The sequence below is a fragment of the Astatotilapia calliptera genome, chromosome 15 (genome assembly GCF_964374335.1).
Source record: "Astatotilapia calliptera chromosome 15, fAstCal68.1, whole genome shotgun sequence".
Taxonomy (NCBI): domain Eukaryota; kingdom Metazoa; phylum Chordata; class Actinopteri; order Cichliformes; family Cichlidae; genus Astatotilapia; species Astatotilapia calliptera.
Window position 1 is genome coordinate 39,464,979 of NC_137436.1, and position 20,196 is coordinate 39,485,174.

General features: G+C 40.3%; 1 protein-coding gene across 2 annotated transcripts in view; it reads right to left on the reverse strand.

Moving 5' to 3' along the window:
- The window catches only part of negr1 (neuronal growth regulator 1), a 165,360-nt gene that overhangs the window by 66,997 nt on the left and 78,167 nt on the right, over nucleotides 1–20,196 (reverse strand). For both annotated transcript variants that reach the window (XM_026142485.2, XM_026142484.2), the window contains exon 3: nucleotides 14,259–14,384. In XM_026142485.2, the coding sequence (XP_025998270.1) occupies nucleotides 14,259–14,384 (126 nt within the window). The remainder of the gene's footprint in view (nucleotides 1–14,258; nucleotides 14,385–20,196) is intronic.

Below are 20,196 nucleotides of genomic sequence, written 5' to 3' on the forward strand. Positions count from 1 at the left end.
GGCAGGTTTGCTTGAATTGTTTGGAGAATTCTTGTAAACGCTGAGGATGATTTGTCTAGTATTAAATGAGGCTGTTGTAATCTGTCTGATGTCAGATTTTCCAATGCTACTAACAAGTGTAGCTTTCCTGGTAAGCAAATTGATGCAGAATGGGTCATCTATGCTCGGTTAGTCACATGATATTAAAAAAAAAAGCGTCTGACTTTCCGATGCCTCCAGTTAACCGCTTTGAAAAATGACGACCTCGCATTTATTTCAGTATTGACACAGCATAAATACAACCCACAGCGAGTTCAATATCACTGAACTGTGAGTACACAGAGCAGATAAAAGAGGCAGTGAAGACTTGGGATATGAGAGCAAATTGGAATCATTCACAACAGGAATGAGACATGATGTCAGTCTATATTTAATCATAGAATCCAGGTGAAACTGCTGTGGCTTAATTATGGTAAATGGAAGGCAGCGTGACTGGTCACCGTTAGTGCATCACAGATGTAGTCAATTAATGTGATGATGGTTCAGTCCCACTAAGCTCTATAGCCCCACAAGCCCAATACCACCATCATCTTTAAGACTACATAGACTTAAAGGCCGGCACTGATTTACTGGAGCTTCATTTAATCAGTTCTGGAATAGCACCTTTTGTGCAGGTAAAATGTAAAAGAGTTGCAGACTAAAGCACAAAGCAACACTCACATATGAATGGTGAAAAGAATAAAAATGCTACCAATTCAATTAAAAATACACAAAACAGATAAAAGCAAATAAAATTGATCTCAGCAGGCAGGGACATGACTGAAAAAGGAAAAACAGCAGGAAAGTGTACAGGGAGCAGAGAAGGTCTGGAGCCCCTGTTAGTGGGCTGTCCACAGTTTTAGAGAATGAGTAATTATACTTAAAAGCATTAAAGCTGGTAGGCAGCAAGCTGGTGTCCATCCTAAATGATGGCAGTAACTGGTCTCTGGCATTTATCAACCTGCTGGTTGTTTTGATTCAGGTACCCTTTTATCAGGATTCGGAACCAACGGGAAAACAAAAAACTTAAACAGTCACAACTGAGCAGAACTCACACAAGGTTCAACACGGGCGATCGTGGCTCAAGAGTTGGGTGTTTGTCTTGTAATCGGAAGATTGCCGGTTCGAGCCCCGGCTCGGACAGTCTCGGTCGTTGTGTCCTTGCGCAAGACACTTCACCTACCGCCTGCTGGTGATGGCCAGAGGGGCCGACGGCGCGATATGGCAGCCTCGCCTCTGTCAGTCTGCCCCAGGGCAGCTGTGGCTGCCACTGTAGCTGCCTCCACCAGTGTGTGAATGTGAGAGTGAATGAATAGTGGTATTGTAAAGCGCTTTGAGGGGTTCCAAAAAGCGCTATATAAATGCAATCCATTATTATTATTATTATTATTATTATTATTAACACAGACCAAAATATTGCATGCACACAAAACTAACTGTGTTTTAAATGGGCAGCACATTGAAGTGCATTGTGATCCACCCACATAATGCCATTCTGGCTTGCCGTGCGGTTACCATTAACAATGATTGCACCAGTAACCTGCACCAGTGTGGTTGGGAATTGCTCTGCTTGAGTGGTACCATGACAGTTAAATGCTGGGTTATTCTGGAACAGCCTACGTAATTTGGGTTTCCAGATCAAATGCTACCAGACCACACTGATTTCACCAGATGTCATCTGTCTTACTTGCACCTTGCTGGTTTGGAACATCTGACCACAGAGATGAGGCTGACTGTGAAACACTTGAGACCCTGCAGTGAGATGGCATTGATACACTGATAAAATAAAAATACATAATTATTTGAAACCACCAGCATTGCTGGTGCCAAATAGCGAGGGCATAGACGTGCAATAAAAAAAATTGTGGGCGTGACCTCCGCTGAACACAGACAAGCATCTTTGTGGGCTTTTGGAAAGGAAAAAATCTTCACGCGCTTCAGCCTAGAGAAGCAATCAAATGCTATCCATTTCACATGAGCAGATCACAATAATGAGAAACAGGTGTGAGTAATAATGTCTCCCACGCTCAACAGTACCCTTTAGTGATATACACAGGTGGCATGTAGGCTTCCAATTAAACTGACGGAGCTAAATATTCCAGTTTGCGAGTGTTCATAATTCTGTAGAAAATATGCAGCCTTGTGCTGATTCAATGTGAACATAATGACATCTCTGAAGTTATCAAATGCTAGCAAACCCGGTCAGGCAAACCAAATGGAAAAGGATGGTCATTGCTACTGTTACATGAGTTTTCCCATGCCTAACATAGCAAACACTATCAGCCTTTTGTTGTGCTTATATATCCCACATCCCTGTCTTTGCTATTCATCCAACAGTGTTTTTGGTGTACTTTGTTTTTTTATTGTTGGATTTTCTGAGCTGCACAAAGACATGTTCCTACTACTGGATGTGAGCGGTCGCTTGAACAAGAATAAACTATTTAAAAACAAGATCAGTGTTAACCAAGAAATCAAAAGCTAAATGTTTATGAAAGCTAAATTCCTGAATCAGTTTCAAAGAGAAACACATTCAGCGCTCACAGTAATAGTTATCCAGTGATCAGTTTAATTCAGTTCAATTCTAGGTCTACACTATCACGCAGCAGAAGTTGAGCAGTAGAGGTGTTCGTCATTTGAAGTAGAGCATCATTATTTGCAGCAAACCTTTTTGGTACCATCGATGTTAGGATTTCACTCATTTGGTGTGACCAGGAAGGACAAAATTAGAAATGAGAATAAAATATGAGAGCATGAGGGTGGGAATGGATGTTTGTATCTGTATGTGCCTGTTTGTCTGTGTCTATATGTCAGGTTGGGTATCAGACGGCACCTCTCTGGGGACATCTCAGGCCCTCCAAGGAGGCCTATCTCCCCCCACCACTTCCCCTGCCAGTGGCAGATGCCCTCAGACATCGGTGCGTTGGTGGTTCTTTGTGTCCGGGGATGGGCATCCAGGTACACACCGGCTCCTGGTGGCTGCTTGTCAGGGCCTGGAGCCTGGGGCTCGCTCGGGCCACTTCGGGGGTGGGGTGCCCTCGGCCTCTCGGCCTGGGGCTCGGTCACTCTGGCGCAGCTGGCTGCCGGCGGAGCTCACGGGCGCGTCACTGCAACTCCCCCTGGCTTCTGCTCCGCGGCTGCTGAGTGAGCCCTCATCTGGGACTCTCAGCTCTTTCTGGGACAGTGGCGCGGCTGCCCCTCTGTTGGTCTTCCTTGGTCTCTTGTGTTCTGGGGGCCTCTGGATGTCTGGAGCCTGGATCTCCTCCATACCTGCTTCATGCCCTGGAGGACGGGGCTGTGGCCCCCCCACACCCTCTAGCAGATCATTACATGAAGGAACCTTTTAAAAACAAGCGCGTCCATGCTCACAGGTGTACACACACACAAACTACACCCTTTTGGCTCCTACCTCAAAGCACACTGTGTTCTTTTGATCTTATGTGCTGCACAATAATGTTTAATATTTAGTATTTACTGTCATATTCCCATATATCATTGTGATGTTGTTTATTCTATTGCTCTATTTTTTTCTGCTTGTTTTCTCTTTTTTCTTTCTCAACAGGTGATCCAGGTGATTGATTTATGTATGTTTTGTCTGCTTATTTAGTTGGTTTTTGTTTTTTGCCCTTTATCACCGTTCCTCTTCCCCGCTGTTTTTCTTTCCCTCTTTCTTTCTCCCCTTTCTTTTCCTCAGCCAAGTCTGTCCCGTATTTAGCAGGTTAAAATAAAATAAACAATAAAAGGTAGAAAAAAAAAGAAAAAAAAAGAAACGAGAATAAAAGAAGGACAACTTGGAAGATGGCAACTGGTGAAGCTGTCGTCTTATAGCTCTGCCCCGACTCGCCGATAAGAAAGACTCATGTATGGAAGTACTTTGAGGAATACTTTAAGGTGAATGACTGATTTGCAAAAGGTAATATGCAAGCATTGCTAGATCACAGGACGAAATACTTCCATTTCAGTTAAGCTTTTCTATTTATGTATTTTTATGGATTTCTTAAATGTTCTTTGACCAACCTACGTAGCAATGATCCAACCACATCACACCAAACTCAGTCTGAGTTGCCAGCAGGTACAGTATGAAGACTTGTATACTTCTACTACGATTTACAAAAGAACATTAACAATATTTACAGAACGTTAAGAATGAGGCTCTCCCTGTTCCTGCTGCCAAATGAATTTTCACACCAAAGCCACATTATCTTGTGAATCTGTAATAAAAGTGATCATTTGCATGAAATGACTGGAATAGTTTGTAGTACGAGAAGCAAAAGAGCAGATAAACAAAATAAAATCACATGAAAATAAACAACACGTTGTCTAAGATTAAGACCACTGGAGCACAAAGTTGCAGCGGGCATTTACAGGAAGATTTGCTGCTTTCCCCCCAACATCATTCACATGTTAACTTCAGAATCAGCAGATGTGGACTTACAGTTGAACAAAATATTAATGCAGATCCTTCAGAAACAAATGGACAAATTTCAGATTTAAAAATCAGATTATGCTGCAGTGTATTAGTAAATGAACTCCAATATATTATTTCCATGCAGGATCCACTTGCACCAGGCTGCAAATTGTGTTTCTATTGATTTAACCAAGACGGGGCCTTTTCAAAGGTCAGAGAGGCCATTAGGCAGGTATCCCATCCTTGATATACATTTTGGAGATCATTTTATGTCCACTGCTCAACTAATGGACAACACAGAAATAAAACAATATATCCAAGCTCTAGCGTTGGTGTAAGTAATGTAAAACTGTCAAGGGACGCAACATAAGTTGCATGTGAGCGCATGGTGAGAGATATTCGAGAAACTGACAGAGGCCTCTCTCACCTGAGGGAGATGTCACTCCAAGCAAATTAAAGAAATCACAGCAAGGTTAATTCCGTATTCAGTGCCAATCCTGGCTGAGTGCCGATGCGGTAAGCAATTTCCCACATTGTGTAGGGGAGCTGAGGGTACACTTCCTTCAGGGCTGCAATACACAGATAGGGCAGGCATCGCTGAAGAATCCATTATAGCATAGAGCAGCATTTTCTACATCAATTTATTCTTTAAACTCGTGAAAATGGAGAACAACCCACGCCGCTACATTGTGCACTGGTGCCTTCTGGCCCCGACTCAAGGTGTGGGCCAGAAGTAGGGGTAGAATCACACCGTGTGCAGGGCTTGTCTGAAAAACAGGCTGTTAGTCTACCTTGATACGTAACCCCTACCCTGCTCCCTGGCTGCCAATCTGAGGCCGTTAAAATCCAGAGTGGAACTGGGCCAAAGGAGCCTTAAGTCATGTCTGATTGGATGTGCTGCCACCTCCGTGACCCGTAGAATTACCTCACCGCTACTTTCTGTGCTGACATATTTAGCCAAATGCGCTGAAGGCAGTGAAACACAATTTCAGGTGCTGGACTGGTTATTGGTTATTGGAGTGTGTGATTACACAATAGCTAGACAATGCTGAGAGTAACATACATCATTCAGAAAATGAGCGACGAGACAAACAGAGTGGTCTCGGGAGAAAAACAAAATAATTAGTTTTACAGAGAAAAATCTTTTATTTATTTAGTGAATTAGCAGATTTGTATTCTGCTTGTGGCCAGGACGAGGGTGTTCACACACAGATATACATGTGCGTGCTCATGTGCATTACTTGCACACTGTGTGTGTAAGTTTTCCTCCTATGCTAAGTTCTTTGTGATGAATAACTGAGTCTCGAGTCCCCCTTGTTGAACTGTTGTCTGCTTAGCAGAGCTTTCACGGCAGAAGAAAGAGCACAGTGGAAGAAAAGTGCTAAACTGCTAGTGTTTCCTACACAGATTATATTTGGAGAGGCCACCCAGGTATAAAAACGATTGCCCGGGAAATAAAGTCTGCGTATGGGAAACGATGATTAGGCTCCAACAATTTGCAGAAGTTAATAAAATGTACCACAGAACAGCACAATTAAGAGATTTATTTGTTTACTTAATACGGCCTGGTAAGCTGTGTGTGTTGTACCAGATGAATCCTTTTATCACAGAGGGTTTAGGTTAAAAATAATAAACACTTTTTACTTTACAATTAAACCGGAACAAGCTGTAGTGTCCTGTTGTGTGGAGTCCACACCACAGCTAAACTGCTTATTGTTTAATTAGCTGTCTCTGTCACTGCAGAGCGTGGGACCGAATCAATCTGTCGAGCTTGGCACACACGGACACTTAACAATGAAATGAGTGTGTTAATATAAGGATAGAAAAAAGGATCATATTTTACATATTTATTAAGAATGGAAGGCTTTTATGAGATGTGACTAAAATGCAAATTCAAAAGTAACAAATGCAGATGTCTGTTCAGAAATAGACACAAGGTAATCACAGTGACATAGTAATCCAATTTGAAAGAATCACTGATTACAAATGATCTCACCAATGACATCTGCGTTTCGAAAAAGAAAGGGTCAATTAGGGCGTGCAGTATACTACAGTGTACATACAGTACAAGGCTCATTTGCAAAAAGGCTCATTTTCAGAGTTTAAAGCAAAAAAAAACAACAACTCTGGGAGCCTTCTAGGGGCCAAGAATGTGAAAAATTCTTCTGAGCTTCAATTAGTCAGTTAACTGACTGAAAAAAGGATAAATATATAACTGATTAATCATCTAGATTCCTCTAAGATAGAAAGCCAACATTCTCTGGTTCCAACCTCAATTCAATTAAGGCAAGGCAAGGCAAGTTTATTTGTATAGCACAATTCAACAACAAGGTGATTCAAAGTGCTTTACAGAGACATTAGACAATTCAATTTTATTTATCGTCCTCCATAATATACTGGCTGTTTTTTTTCTTTGCATCTGTAAACTCGACATGTTTTTGCTAATCTATTAAGAAGAAAATAATACACTAATCAGTAAAGACAATGGTCGGTCTAAGTATATTAAAAGGCACTGCTTATATGTGGCTTTCAACTACATGTACCATTAAATAAAGTAGTAGTGTGTAACAGTAGCATAGCACCGTGGCAAACAATCTAGTAGTCATCGTGTTAGGGCCACTACAATAAACCACGAGCCCATTGAGCACCTCTTTAGTTAGCAACACTCAGTTCAACAGCTGAATGGGGAAGTGTTAGACACGGCTCCTGCTGCTGATACGTGAAATTTGAAATGCAGTGCCTAGCTCTTTATCTTTCACCTCCCATCGTGTTTAAAGCATGCCCAAATGTCAGCCCTTGAACTGCAGATCAGTTCAATGCAAACTATGACAAAAGAAACCCGGTTCTGAATGAGAGATCCCAGGTGAGCAGACCGACAAACACCTGCTAAGCCTTCCTTAAAGAGCTGCCAAATTTCAGCGTGACATGACAGGCACAACTCGAGGTTCACAGCAGTGATATAAAGTCAAGTTTGAACAATTCATCACACTATTACATGCTAGAAAAACACTACAGCTCATGCTATTACCAAAAAGTCCCGTTAGATCTACTTTTAACAGGCTGCAGTACTCACAACATAGTAAGCTGTGTCTGCAGAGCGGACCTGGGCAGAGGAAAGCCCATTGGCTGTCTCTGAGTGGCCTGTACGAGGTCAATGGAAAATTAGGAAATACAATACTACAAAATACAATTGAAAATGAACCCAGAATGGACATTGGTATTGGTATTTTCCCACCAGACCTTGCTGTCAAAATCAATAATAAGAATGTAACACATTGTTGATGTTGTTACTAAAACAGTAAACAGTGGCAAGGGGACAGGAGTCAGTTTGTTGCTCTTTTGAAGGAGCATGAGACCGAACATGGTGACATAGGCTACAACGTAGCTGACAGGTGGTTTGGCTAAAGGGCTAAAATGTGCTGGGGACCTGAGAGTAGAAACTCAAGAGTTTTGTGGGAAGAAAAATGAGGAATTTGTAAAGCTTGAATTTGCCGTTCCTCACATTTACACCCCAGACAATGAACCTGATTATTTTACACTTACTTAAGCTTAAAACAGACTACTCCTTGTTCTCTTAAACTCTTAAACTACAAGAAAAACAGCAAAGACCGCTCTGTATGGAGTTAAAATCTAACATTTTGCAAAAACATGCACATTTTGTTCACAGTTGTTTTTGCCTATATTGATTAATAATGATAAAATATTGGTACTATTACTATTCCTTCAATTGTAACATCTACTCAGTTGCAGCACAGAGATACAATTAATATTGAGCAAAATTAAATTCTGCTATTGGCGAGCCTCCACAACAGTCCCAATTTCTCATGTGGCCCTATGGGAAAATCGGAGGACGGAGGATGCTGCTACCTGTTTCTTTACAGTGTGTCATGGAGAGATCATGCACTTACACTAAATGAAAAGGCAGAGCACATATAGCATTTGTACATGTACAGTAGTAGCAGGGGAAGAGAGAAAAACGCTCCCAACTGAGTCCTATCATGAGAAACAATCAAATATGCGTTCTAGTATTCTAGTCAGCCTTTTCAAAGGTCACACTTCTATCCCATGGATTCAAATCTCAATGGAAAAGGCTTATCAAAGCAATTTTCCCAGCCATCCAGCCATCCGCACAACCAAACCAGATTGAAACAGACTACATTAAAGGCTTTTTTACCTCACTTTCTGTGACCTATGAAAGAATGGTGAGGAAACAGCACCAGATTCCATATATAGGTAATACCCTGACAAGCAGCCATGCTGCCCCAATCTATCATGAGATTAGCAATGAAGTGGGTAAGTGAAGAGCTAAATTAGCAAAGACAGAGTTGCTTTCGGAAATACTGCAATGACATTTCCTGCCAAAAATCTTTCACTTGGTTTAAACACACAAGTTGATTCAAAGCAGTGTTTTAATGACACTTAAAGGGTGCAAAGCCGAAAGCTGATCAAACTGATACACACTAAAATAAGCATCTTGCCACTATGTTTCTGTTTTTACTGAACTGCAGCCCTGAATTAGTTGGGGAGAAATCCTTGCTCAAGGGCACATCAACAGTGCTTGATAAGAACAAGGGAAGCATGAAACATGTAGCTTTCACCAAAGGATAGAGGGCATGTGTTTTTAGTTATAAGCACCCTTATCATGCAGCAGTCCTCACAACCTCTTAAGGACTTCACTGTTAAGCACAACTTTCTCATGGCTAATTAAGCTATTACAGAAAAAGTCTTCAAAAACATTAAAGTCCACACATATTTGCTCTTCTCATAGCACGTCAACAATAATGATCAGTGTTTTTTCAAGTGCCTGCTTCAGCTCTCTCTAATGAAGAACATGCACTAACTTTCTATGAACCGATTTGAGCCAAATTATCATCTCAATAAACTGTTTATGGCCACACTTCACTGGATTCACAAAGTTTATTATTAGCTTGCACTTTGCTGGTTGGCAGGAAGGGGACAGAGGGGAAAAAATGCAAACACAAAACAGTCAGAGTGGGAATAGGAACCTGACAGTCAGTCAGAGCAATTTATCATTCTGTCAAACTTCACTGACTGCTGCAGCAGAACCATCTACAGTGCAAAAAAATCTCTGCCCACTACTCCAAAATGACTGAGTGTTGAGGAGAGGAAGGCCAGAAAACTATACCTGACATGTAGAAGTGTTTGTTATTAAACACACCTGCTTGGCTTTACGTCAATGAGGTAGCTAAAATAGCAAGAAATTTGTCCTGCGTCTGTAACAATCAAACATAACAGATAAACCATTAGTGTGATTTGTAAAACATGTGCTTTAAGAGTTAAAACACATTAAGTTTTTTTCTTTTTCCCCCGCCAGCTCTATCTACTGATAAACGAGTTCAGGATGGTCACTAGCTAACCAGTACACTTCCAGTACACTAACCAGTACACTTCCAGTACACTAACCAGTACACTTCCAGGGTTGTTCCTGTCCCAGTATAGTCCTAAACATGGCAGGAAATATAATCATCGTGAAATGAGTCCATGTTGCATTGTTTGATGGAAATGTATTCCTATTCCTGTTATTTGTGACTTTTATTAAATAAATTAGTTTACACGCAAATTCAACAAAACACAGCGATGTGGAAAAGAAAAGAAAATGCAACATTATCAAAATTATACATGAGTTATAGGATAAAAATAAACAACTATTCAGTAAAAAAAGTTTTAAAATTGTCCCTGGTCTTTGTTTGTTTTTTATGAGGGAGAGCTTTTTACCATCTGGCTCGTTACAGTCAAATAACCTTATTTAACAGGATATACTAGAATATGTTTCTGTGCTTTATTGATCAAAAACGCACTTGTTATTTATACTTTACATTGCTGCAGCAGACAGTTTCACCCTCTGTCAGAACTCCCTTTTCTGCTCCTCAGACGCTTCGGTTTGAACAGTAGTTACGAACATAACCAACATGGATCGCTAAAGAACGCTAACAACATGGTACAACATAACAATAAACTTTAGCGACATGCGACTTTCTCACCGAGAAGTCATTGTTCATGTTAGTAAAGCCCAAATGGATAAATAAACTAATTAGCATTATAATGCAAACTCCTTTATAATGATCCTGCAGCGTCTGTGGAATCACACTGCAGCTCCAAATTGGTAATTAATTTCCTCTGCTTCCCAAAATAACTCTTGTTTACAAGCAGCCAACCTGCTGCAACTGTCTCAGCAATAATCCTTGCATTCAGTTTTTTAATGTGTCTATAGTATTATGTAACAAAGCATGCATGTACATACTGCAAATAATAGTTGGTGTGATGATCACTGCAGTGAGAAGCATAGCAAATGTAAGGTATGGTGTGCTGCATCATTACAGTAACGTTAATGCTAATTTACCGACATCAAATGACCTGATTACAGATGTACGCCATCTATAATCCAGATCCCTTCCCAGACGCCTTGACCCCCACTCACATGAGTCACATGATATGGTGGGGTTCACCTGAAACCTTGGCTGATTGTGACCCACACCTGTTTTTACACCTTGGCTCATGTGATTAGGCAGAGGATCAATAGGGGGTTCGTGACCCTCTTAGGGACACTCCCAATAGGGCTTAAAATCTGGGACTCTCCACCAGTTACGCTTAGAACTGAAGAAGCTTGTCAGATGAAACATCTTCAAGAAACTTAAAGAAGACCAAATGTGTTTCTTTCCGAGCTCCTTGGACTTCGACAAAGAAGCAAAGCAGAACCATGACGAGACATGATGCCACTGTCAAAAATGTGGGATTTAAGCCATTTACCATTGTTACCAACTCTGTGGCCATAAAAAACTCCCCGAGACAGCTCTCCTTGAACCTGGTTCTTTACAATGAAGTGCCTTGAGCTGACTGTTGTTGTGATTTGGCGTTACATTAATAAGACTGAATTAAACTGAACAGCTGTATTTGCCACAACGAACATCTGATCCATATGAGGCTCACGGCCCACTTCATTGAGACTACTGAACTTCATGTTCCTTTTGGTGCCACTGGAGAAGAAGCAATTATAGTCTAGATGTAGTTTTTAGATTTTATTTTGCACTGATGGCATTTTTATGTTTTTGTAGCTGATCATAGAATTTTAGTTTTCAAGTTTGTTTGTGTTCTTCTGTAAAACTTGAATCTTTTCAGTTTCAGTTTAGTAGATGTACTCGTGTTGTTTATTTAAAATGTAGTTGAACATTGTTGTCATGAATATATATGAACTTTAAGCTTGTCAGCCACAGTGACTGGACACATATTGTCATATGTATCCATAATGACTGACATTAAAAACGTTTTTATAAGACGTTTTTCCATATTGCCAAGCCCTAACTAAATCTTGCCAAGCATAATTCACAAAAGATTGATTTTTTTATTACTGTATTTTTTATGTGTGTGCTGCATATTTGTAGTTTTTATTTTCTACAAGCATGCTATCTATTCACAAAGTCTCTTAAATAAGCCTCTTGGATGGAAAGAAATCCCCCAACAGTCCCCAAAGTTGCCCACAAAATGTTCCCAAGTAAAAAGAGCGATTGTTATGATCATTTCAACACGTGCCAAGGCTTACTTTACATGTCTAGATCCCCATCTGTCTCATTTTATAAATGACTTAACAGAGCTGTAGTTTTGACTATATTTATACCCTGGAAGTAATTACCTTATACGTGCAGAATTCATGAATCAATTTGCAATTACAGTCCCAGCACTGTTAGTTTTTAAAGTCTGCTGCTATTTGACAGATCATTCACAAACGAGGTAAATATTCCCATATGCTCCGATAGCACATTCAAATTGGCCATGCACTGGTTAAAGCATGCTCTGCATATCCAAGGGATTTAATGGAATTCCATCGATAGGTAATTAGCCTATTACAACCTTTCAGTTGTACCACATCCTTTGGTCAAATCACCCTTACTAGAACTGACTCAAAGATCCCATGGCAAACGGCTTCTTTTCTGATGTGCTGGGAGACAGTCTGTGATTACATTTAGTCCTGGGCCCTTTCATTTGACCAGCATATCATTTCTTCCCTGGCATACTTCAAAGTGTGGACACTTCAAAGTAGAATGAGTGACTGCCACTCGGACTCTGAGGATGGCTCTTTTGATCATCCTCTGAAAACTCCTCTAATGCAATCAGGGCAAGCACGCCAGAGAGAAGGATTTGACAGCCATAAGATAAATGCAGTAATCCTCATAGCTATCAGATAAGCACAGCATGCTCTAATCCATTAATATGAAAATGAGGGAGGACTCAAAGTGGCTGGGTGGGGGCTTCAGAGCAACAGTTAAACACTTTGGAATAAGTCTTCAAAGGAAGGATTCAGAATTTAAACTATTTAATGATCTGTGTGTGTGTGTGTGGGGGGGGGTGCCCAGGATAACAGCTTCCTACATCATAACACTAAATTATTTTGTTAATGCACTTACAAGGTGTAAGAGCAAATCTGATGTCTACCTGCAGTGATGTGAGTTAAAGTCTTCCAGCAACTCTTGAGTAACCATCAACCTGCTTTTATAGCAGTCCTCAGTTTTAACCTCTGCATCCTGTTTTATTACATTTGACCCTGAGTTTCTGTTTATGCTCTCCTGTTATTAAGATGTTTGTGTTTACGGCATCGTTCAGATACTCTATTATTCTAGTCTTGGTTATGGTTATATTGAGTCTTTCTGATTTTACTTTATGTTTCCTACTGATAGCTTTCAGTTTTGCAATCGGCTGGTTTGACTCTTACTTTTGGTAGTAATAGTTTGCTCAGTGTTTTTCCTGTCGTCTGTTCTCCCTGTCTCATTTTTCTCGTGGTGCCTGGTCCACTGTCATTGACTCTGACTCTTCTTGACTCTGAGTATTTGTCTTTATTTTATTTTGAAGGGTTTTTTTTAACCTGTGTCTCATTCCTATTGACATGAAATGCATTATATGTTTCCAGGATAGTGCTCTGATAAAGGTCAAAAAGACTGACGACTCCATCAGATCACCATCTGGAGTATGTAGGGGACCAGGGAGAGACCACCAACCAACCTTCACACAGCAGTAATGTATGTCAGGTGGTACAGTGTGTTAAACTGTCAGAATTCAGCATTTAGCGTTTGGTCAGATGCTGCGAAAGTTTTAAATGTCCACAAAATGCAGCGATTAGCGTCAGATTGCAATTGTCATGGCTATAATGTTAGCCAGTGCAAGCATGCCTAACAATATATATGGAACATTTTAGCCTTTTGACCCATAGCCTAAAATTCTTAGCCCTTGCAAACATTTTACAATTGCAATGCTAGCCTGGAAAAGAAATGACAATGTGCCACCTCCTCCTTCTTCAGCATGTAAGAATAGACAAGAACCCTTGTAGGCGTATGCTTTCTCTGTCAGAATTGCTGCCTCAGTGCATACACTCCGTACACTACCTATGGTACTAAAAAAAAAAAAAAATCCCTCTTTCAGACGTTTGGAGTTGGAAGGAACTGTAAGTATTGGTTGTAGTGGGGTGTGTCAACGTGAAGTCTGTAGCTGCTCATTTGCTGATTGCTTTAGTTGTAAAGGTAGATGCAGACTTGGCTTCTGTCTGTCCCCCAACTTTGTTTTTTGAAGGAACTCAGTTGTTCCATCTGACCACCTGCTCTTCTAATGCAAATCCATCCAATCACATTTATCTCCTATTCTATCTCTCTATCCTCTTGCTATTTCTTTATCTGCAACATTACTAGAAGTACTCTGTCCTGTTCGTACAATCACCTATTGATATTTTCTGTGCTTCCCCATTACTGCTTTCTATTCAGCTATCCTTCTATCCATTTATCCATCCCTTCATTCATTAGCATTGGGTATGTGAGAGGTGATGTGAACTCACCTAATGGGGTTATGTGTCTCCAGGTAATGGTTGGCTCAGGTTTCCCACTGGCTGTGCAGATGAGAGACACATTGCTGCCCTCGTTTACCGTGATGTCAGGGGAAATGTCATATATCTTGGGAGGAACTACAAAAAAAAGAAAAAGAAAGGAAAGGGAGAACATATAAACAAGATTAGCATTTCAAAGTGAAATATGATTCCTCCAGCAATATCATCTATATGTACGATTAAATTAGAGAGGAAATCAGTGTATGATGAATAATACAGTAAGAACAGTAAGAAGAATATATGTTTCGGTAAATGCTCCTTCACTTTACTGTTTGCATAAATCCCACATTACATGTCATATTCAGACCCCATGAGTCTGACATTGTCACCTTGTTAGATATTCAGAGTGGGCGTAAGGGGAGTGTGACTTTCCCCTTGGCAGTTACTCCTACTCAACTGCATCAGTGACTATCACAGTCATGACTGAGGCTACATTGGGTAGTGCACACTTAGTATAGGTTAAGCAGGTTTAAACAAAGAAGCAGACAGTCGGATCAAAATAAACGGAGGCACAGTATAAGACAGGCTAAATGTTAGCGGTGGAGGAAAGAAATGAATACAGCATAGCATGCATGGTGATAGTGTATTGTTACTGGGACACCAAATATCAATATTTTATTAAACTGAATATGAACAAGAGGGCTAATCTTATGCACCACCATCCTGAGATAACATAAGCTAAATAAACTTGACAACCTCCTAACCTCCTCGGTGTAAGCTAATAACTCCATTCCATGAGTAAAAATAGGATACCAAATCTATTAAACTAAAAACGAAGAAATATTTGATATTCTGTGACCGAGGGCTTGAGTGTGTTGCACACTCACGATACTTTTTATCCATAAGGCGATTGCACGCCTCACAGGAGGACTTTTCTGCAAACAGTCACAGTCTGACTTGCACTGATTGCAATCACTCAAATTGCCAATATGTTGCCATCACACTGAATGAGTCTTTGTCACTGAGTGCAACTTGAGGGGACTCGACTCAACTGACCACCAGCTGGTTGTACATTAATATAGAACAGGAAGGTTGCCCAGCACAAATGTGATGGTTAAAATGGAAATTTCTGTTAAATGCAGATTTAACACCATCAGATATGTAATTTCTAACAATTTATCACAGTTAATTGCTCTATTATAGAAAACAAATTCCATGTAATTGCCAAATTGACCGCACTGAATTGCAGACTGATGTCAGACTAAGGCTAACTCCGTCTTATGTTAACATTTACAGCAGGCTTTAGTGTTTGGTATTTGACAAGTCTTTCCTGGCCTATCCTGTCAAATAGGGGTTGATGTAGGAGACGCCCTGTACAGCTCACCAATCAGAGACAGACAATTAACGTCACTGTGTTTGTACTGGAACATGGACACTCCACACAGAGGGGCCCCAGCCAGGAGGCTAGTGGATCTAAACTAGCCAAATGGGGCTATGAGTCAACACTTTGCCCATGATTAGCTCACCTCTCGCTAAAAAGAATCAATCTGGCAACTTATTGTATGACATCCTCTGTTGTATAAGTATATCGAGGTCCCAGTATATGTATATCGAAATATGGAAATAATTCTTAGATATTTTTACAAAAACATGAACAAGCTTTAAACAGATCTTGTCTTCCTAGAATCACTAGTGTATAACATCTGTTGGCGATATACTGATATAATGATTGAGGGTAAACAGAAGTTAACTAACGTGCTCTCACAGCCAGAAAATGAATGACAGCACAAAGTGTGGCTCAACTAAAAAGTTTTAAATGTGAATAATAATTGAATACACTTTGACACTTTTTAATCACAGACACTGCGACACACTGCAGATAGATGTCTCCTAATGGCTCATGTATCACGGTACCTTTGTTACTTTGGGAAATACTTCATGATGGTATTGTAAGTTACTATGCGTAGCCCCTAAAACCAAACTCCCCAAAAGTAAGTAATTCATAGATCTGTAGCCGGGCTTAGAGGGTGTTTATCATCAATTTGGGGGAAAAAAAATATATTGACGGCAGCTCATGAGAAGTCCCCGCTGGACATCACTTACACGTATAATTGGAAAGTTTCTGTGCACTTAAATCCTCTTGGAGCTTTGATGTTAAAAGCTTCGGTATTTAGGGTGTTCAAAACGCAGAGAGAAACACATGAAGCCATCCACAAAGGCCTTTGCACGCATTTGAATAAGCACACATGCAGGTACATGTGCATGTGCGCACACACTGCTGCCAGCTTATGAGACACTATTTTAATCTGCAAGATTTGAATCTCAGCGGGGGCTTTTCTGCAGTGGACTGTGTTATACAGTAATGGATTCTCACTCATCTGGGTCCAACTATTCAACTATTCTACCCTCTGATCCTGCCTGATGCCTGCTAAAAAAACAACAAAGGAAAAGTTGATTCAACAATGTCTAGAGTTCCCCCCTTTAGGCCCACCAACACATTTTAGTCACATGGTCTTTTGTGTCATTGAACTTTCACTTCAGCATCAATTTCTCCCCTTCACTCTGTTATGAGTATACAAAGGGCACTGCAAAGAATTTAAACGCAAGCAAAACCTGCAACTTATAAACAATAAATGAGTTTCTTTAGTGCACAGAAAACAATCTGTGGCTTGGACAAAGTAAAAGTATAAAGCTAATAACGGAACTCCGATGACCAACATTAAGGCCATAAACAGCATGCTATAACTTTAACAAGGTTATATGTGTCCCACTTGTGTATTAAGAGCGAACAGCCAATCGGTTTTATAACTCTGCGATTTAAAGGAAACAAACAGCACTGTATGACTCACAAGTGGTACCACCAACCAGCAACCTGCACTGACCCAGGCATAACCAACCAATGAAACAAGGGAATGCCCATGAAAACATTTGCAGTGCTGCTGTTTTTTGTTGAGGGATGATAGGCGTCGCTTTTGATCAACAGATCTGGATCTAAATGAGATGAAAGTGGCGGACCTTCTGTGGGAGAGGACCGGAGGCGATGTTGAATCTAGGTTATTGCTTGTCAGACTCCTGTGTTTACTTGCTGTAGGACCCCAGTGTTGACACATCTCCTCAGTGTCTGATAGCACAAAATTGAAAATGTTGGGGTTGTCTACTGATCCTATCTCTCTTTGGCAGGGACTGAGAGGTTTTCAAAGGTTTAGATGAAGAGCCCACAGTTTTTCAGCTCAGAGCTGCTGTAGCACAGTGGCTTTACTGTATAACAATGCTTGCTCCAGTTAAGAATAACAACCGATGCTGTGAAACAGAATAAAAGATCAATAGGTACCAGTCAAACTTTAGACACTGAGTGAAAAACTTTTTATCATTATGGCGCTGCGGTATCTGAACAACTGAACAGTAATTTATTCACCAGACAATAGTCCATGTTTTCGATTCATGCCTTTTAAATCTATTACAGTAACTACCCGAAGGCTTTTTTATAATTGTAAATTTGCTCTAATACCTCTAGTATGGAGGGAAAAACTACTATAATGAATAATTAAATGTATACAACACTGAATGCATTCAAGTAATATATTTAAAAATGTAGGTACATATGATTATTTAAAGCCATGATAAGAAGAAGAAAGAAAGCACATCCTCTTTCAGTTCTAAGGTTTTACATATCAACACACATGATACAAATAATTTGATAACTACAACCTCAGATCAACTCCAAAACATGACATATTACATTGTGCCATTATTTATTTAACAGAAACTAAGCCAAATGCATAAGCATAAGTGTGTGCAATATTAGATCCACCCTTACTGCTGCTTTAGGAATTAAGAGGTTAAGTAGCAGCCGGGTGGATTAACTGATCATCAGCAAGTGTGAGCACCTCTACAAAAGGAGACGTTTTGTCAGTTTAGTGGTCTGGAGCACTCAGGTGCCTGTTAACACAATGCCAAGAAAGAAAGACGTCAGCGATGGTCTTGGAGAAGCAATTGTTGCTGCCCATCAATCGGGCGAGGTTATGAGGCCATTTCCAAACATTCGCAAGTGAGAAAGATTATTTACAAGTGGAAAACATCCAAGACAGCTGCCAATCTCTCCAGGAGTGGACATCGCACCATCCCAGCAAATTCATTCAAGTTCATGACAGTACAATTAGAAACAGACTGGATAAGTATGGCTTGTTTACAACGGCTGTCAGGAGAAAGCATCTTCTCTCTAAAAAGAACATGGCAGCACAGCTTAGGTTTGCGAGGTTGCGTCTGAACAAACCACAAGACGTCTGGAACAATCTCCTTCGAACAGACGAGACCAAAGTACAGATGTCTGGCCATAATGCACAGCACCACGTCTGGCAAAAACCAAACACAGCCTATCAGCACAAACATCTCATACCAACTGTCAAGGAGGGGTGATGATTCGGGCTTGTTTTGCAGCCACAGGCCCCGAGCACCTCGCAGTCACTGAGTCCGCTATGAACTCCTCTGTATACCAAAGTATTCTGGAGTCGAATGTGTGGCCATCTGTCAGACAGATAAAGCTTGGCTTGAACTGGGTCACGTAGCACCAGCAGTTCTACAACTGAATGTGAAAAAGAAAAGTCAGTGTGTTATCCAGTCAAAGTCCGGACCTTGAAATCCTTAGTGAACTGAATTGACACTGTAAAGAGGAGTGGGCCAAAATTCCTCCACAATGCCTTTGTACAGAAAATGATTGCTTTTGTAGAAAACTGGTTCTATAAGCTTCTGAATCACAGGGTGCACTTCGTTTGTTTGGCTTCATTCTTGTTAAATAAGGTGTAATATCACAGGTTGGTGTTTATCTGTACTTCATTTTAAAAAAACTGCTTTTATTATGTCCTGACATGTAAAACCTGTATTTACATTTGCATTAATTATTCTATGTAATCATCATTGGTTTTGAATTTTAAAAGCATTTCATCTTTTATCTATTTATTTTGGGAACAAGTTCCTTTGTATTTTCCTGGTTTATTTGCAAAAACTCCATTTCTGCTTAACTATACAAATGAGCGGGGGTACCACTCAAAATGCGTAATAAGGTCAACTCTTCACCTTTTGGTGTTAAATAAGTTAAACTCTTATCACGGACAAATGGGGAAATCACTGAAAGCATATGTCATGTTTTGTCTCACTACAGCGGCCCCTCAGCGGCTTTTTAAAGAGGCAGATATGGGGGAAAGTTTCATAACTGCAAATTTATTTTAGTTTAATAATGCAATGCTGCTATTAAGTATGAAGTGTTTATTGTGTAGGGAATAGGAAATGAGTGATAGCGTGACAAAATATGATTTTGCCATCTGTTGTTTCTCCTGTACAAAAAAAACTAAAAACTAAAATCCTAAATAATATCTTACATGTTTTTTATTAAGTGGGAGTCTTGTTGCTAGGTTACAGTGCAAAGACTTTGCAATTTGTGTTGCTGAGGGGTCCGTATGATGGACACAGGACTGAACGGGTTGTGTATTTGCCTGCGAGTACCTTTTCCTACAAATGTTTTAGTGACGAAGCTCGTATTAACAAGAGCACGAGTCTCATACTGACATGTGACTCGTGTTAATACAGAAAAACGTTGTACGTGTCGGTGGTAACTTATATGACTATATAGCTAATGACTTTATTTTCTTATTGCTACAGTCAAAAGAAAGTTGTTATTTTCATTGATGCCATTTATATTTATTATCTCTGGACCATCCTATCCTGTCCTTCAGTGTGCATTAGAGCCCAATGACATACCAGCTGATATAAGGTATCTGCAATGGCTGATCAACCAACATTTAAAAAGTAAGGAGGATATGACAGAAACACCCTTCAAATGCTCCATCGACACACATAACATGCTGTAGTTATGAGTGATAGACAAGTAATTCGTTCACTCTGCATCTTACTTGTTGGAAACGCCTGCCACAGTTGTAACCCGAGTGTAAAATCC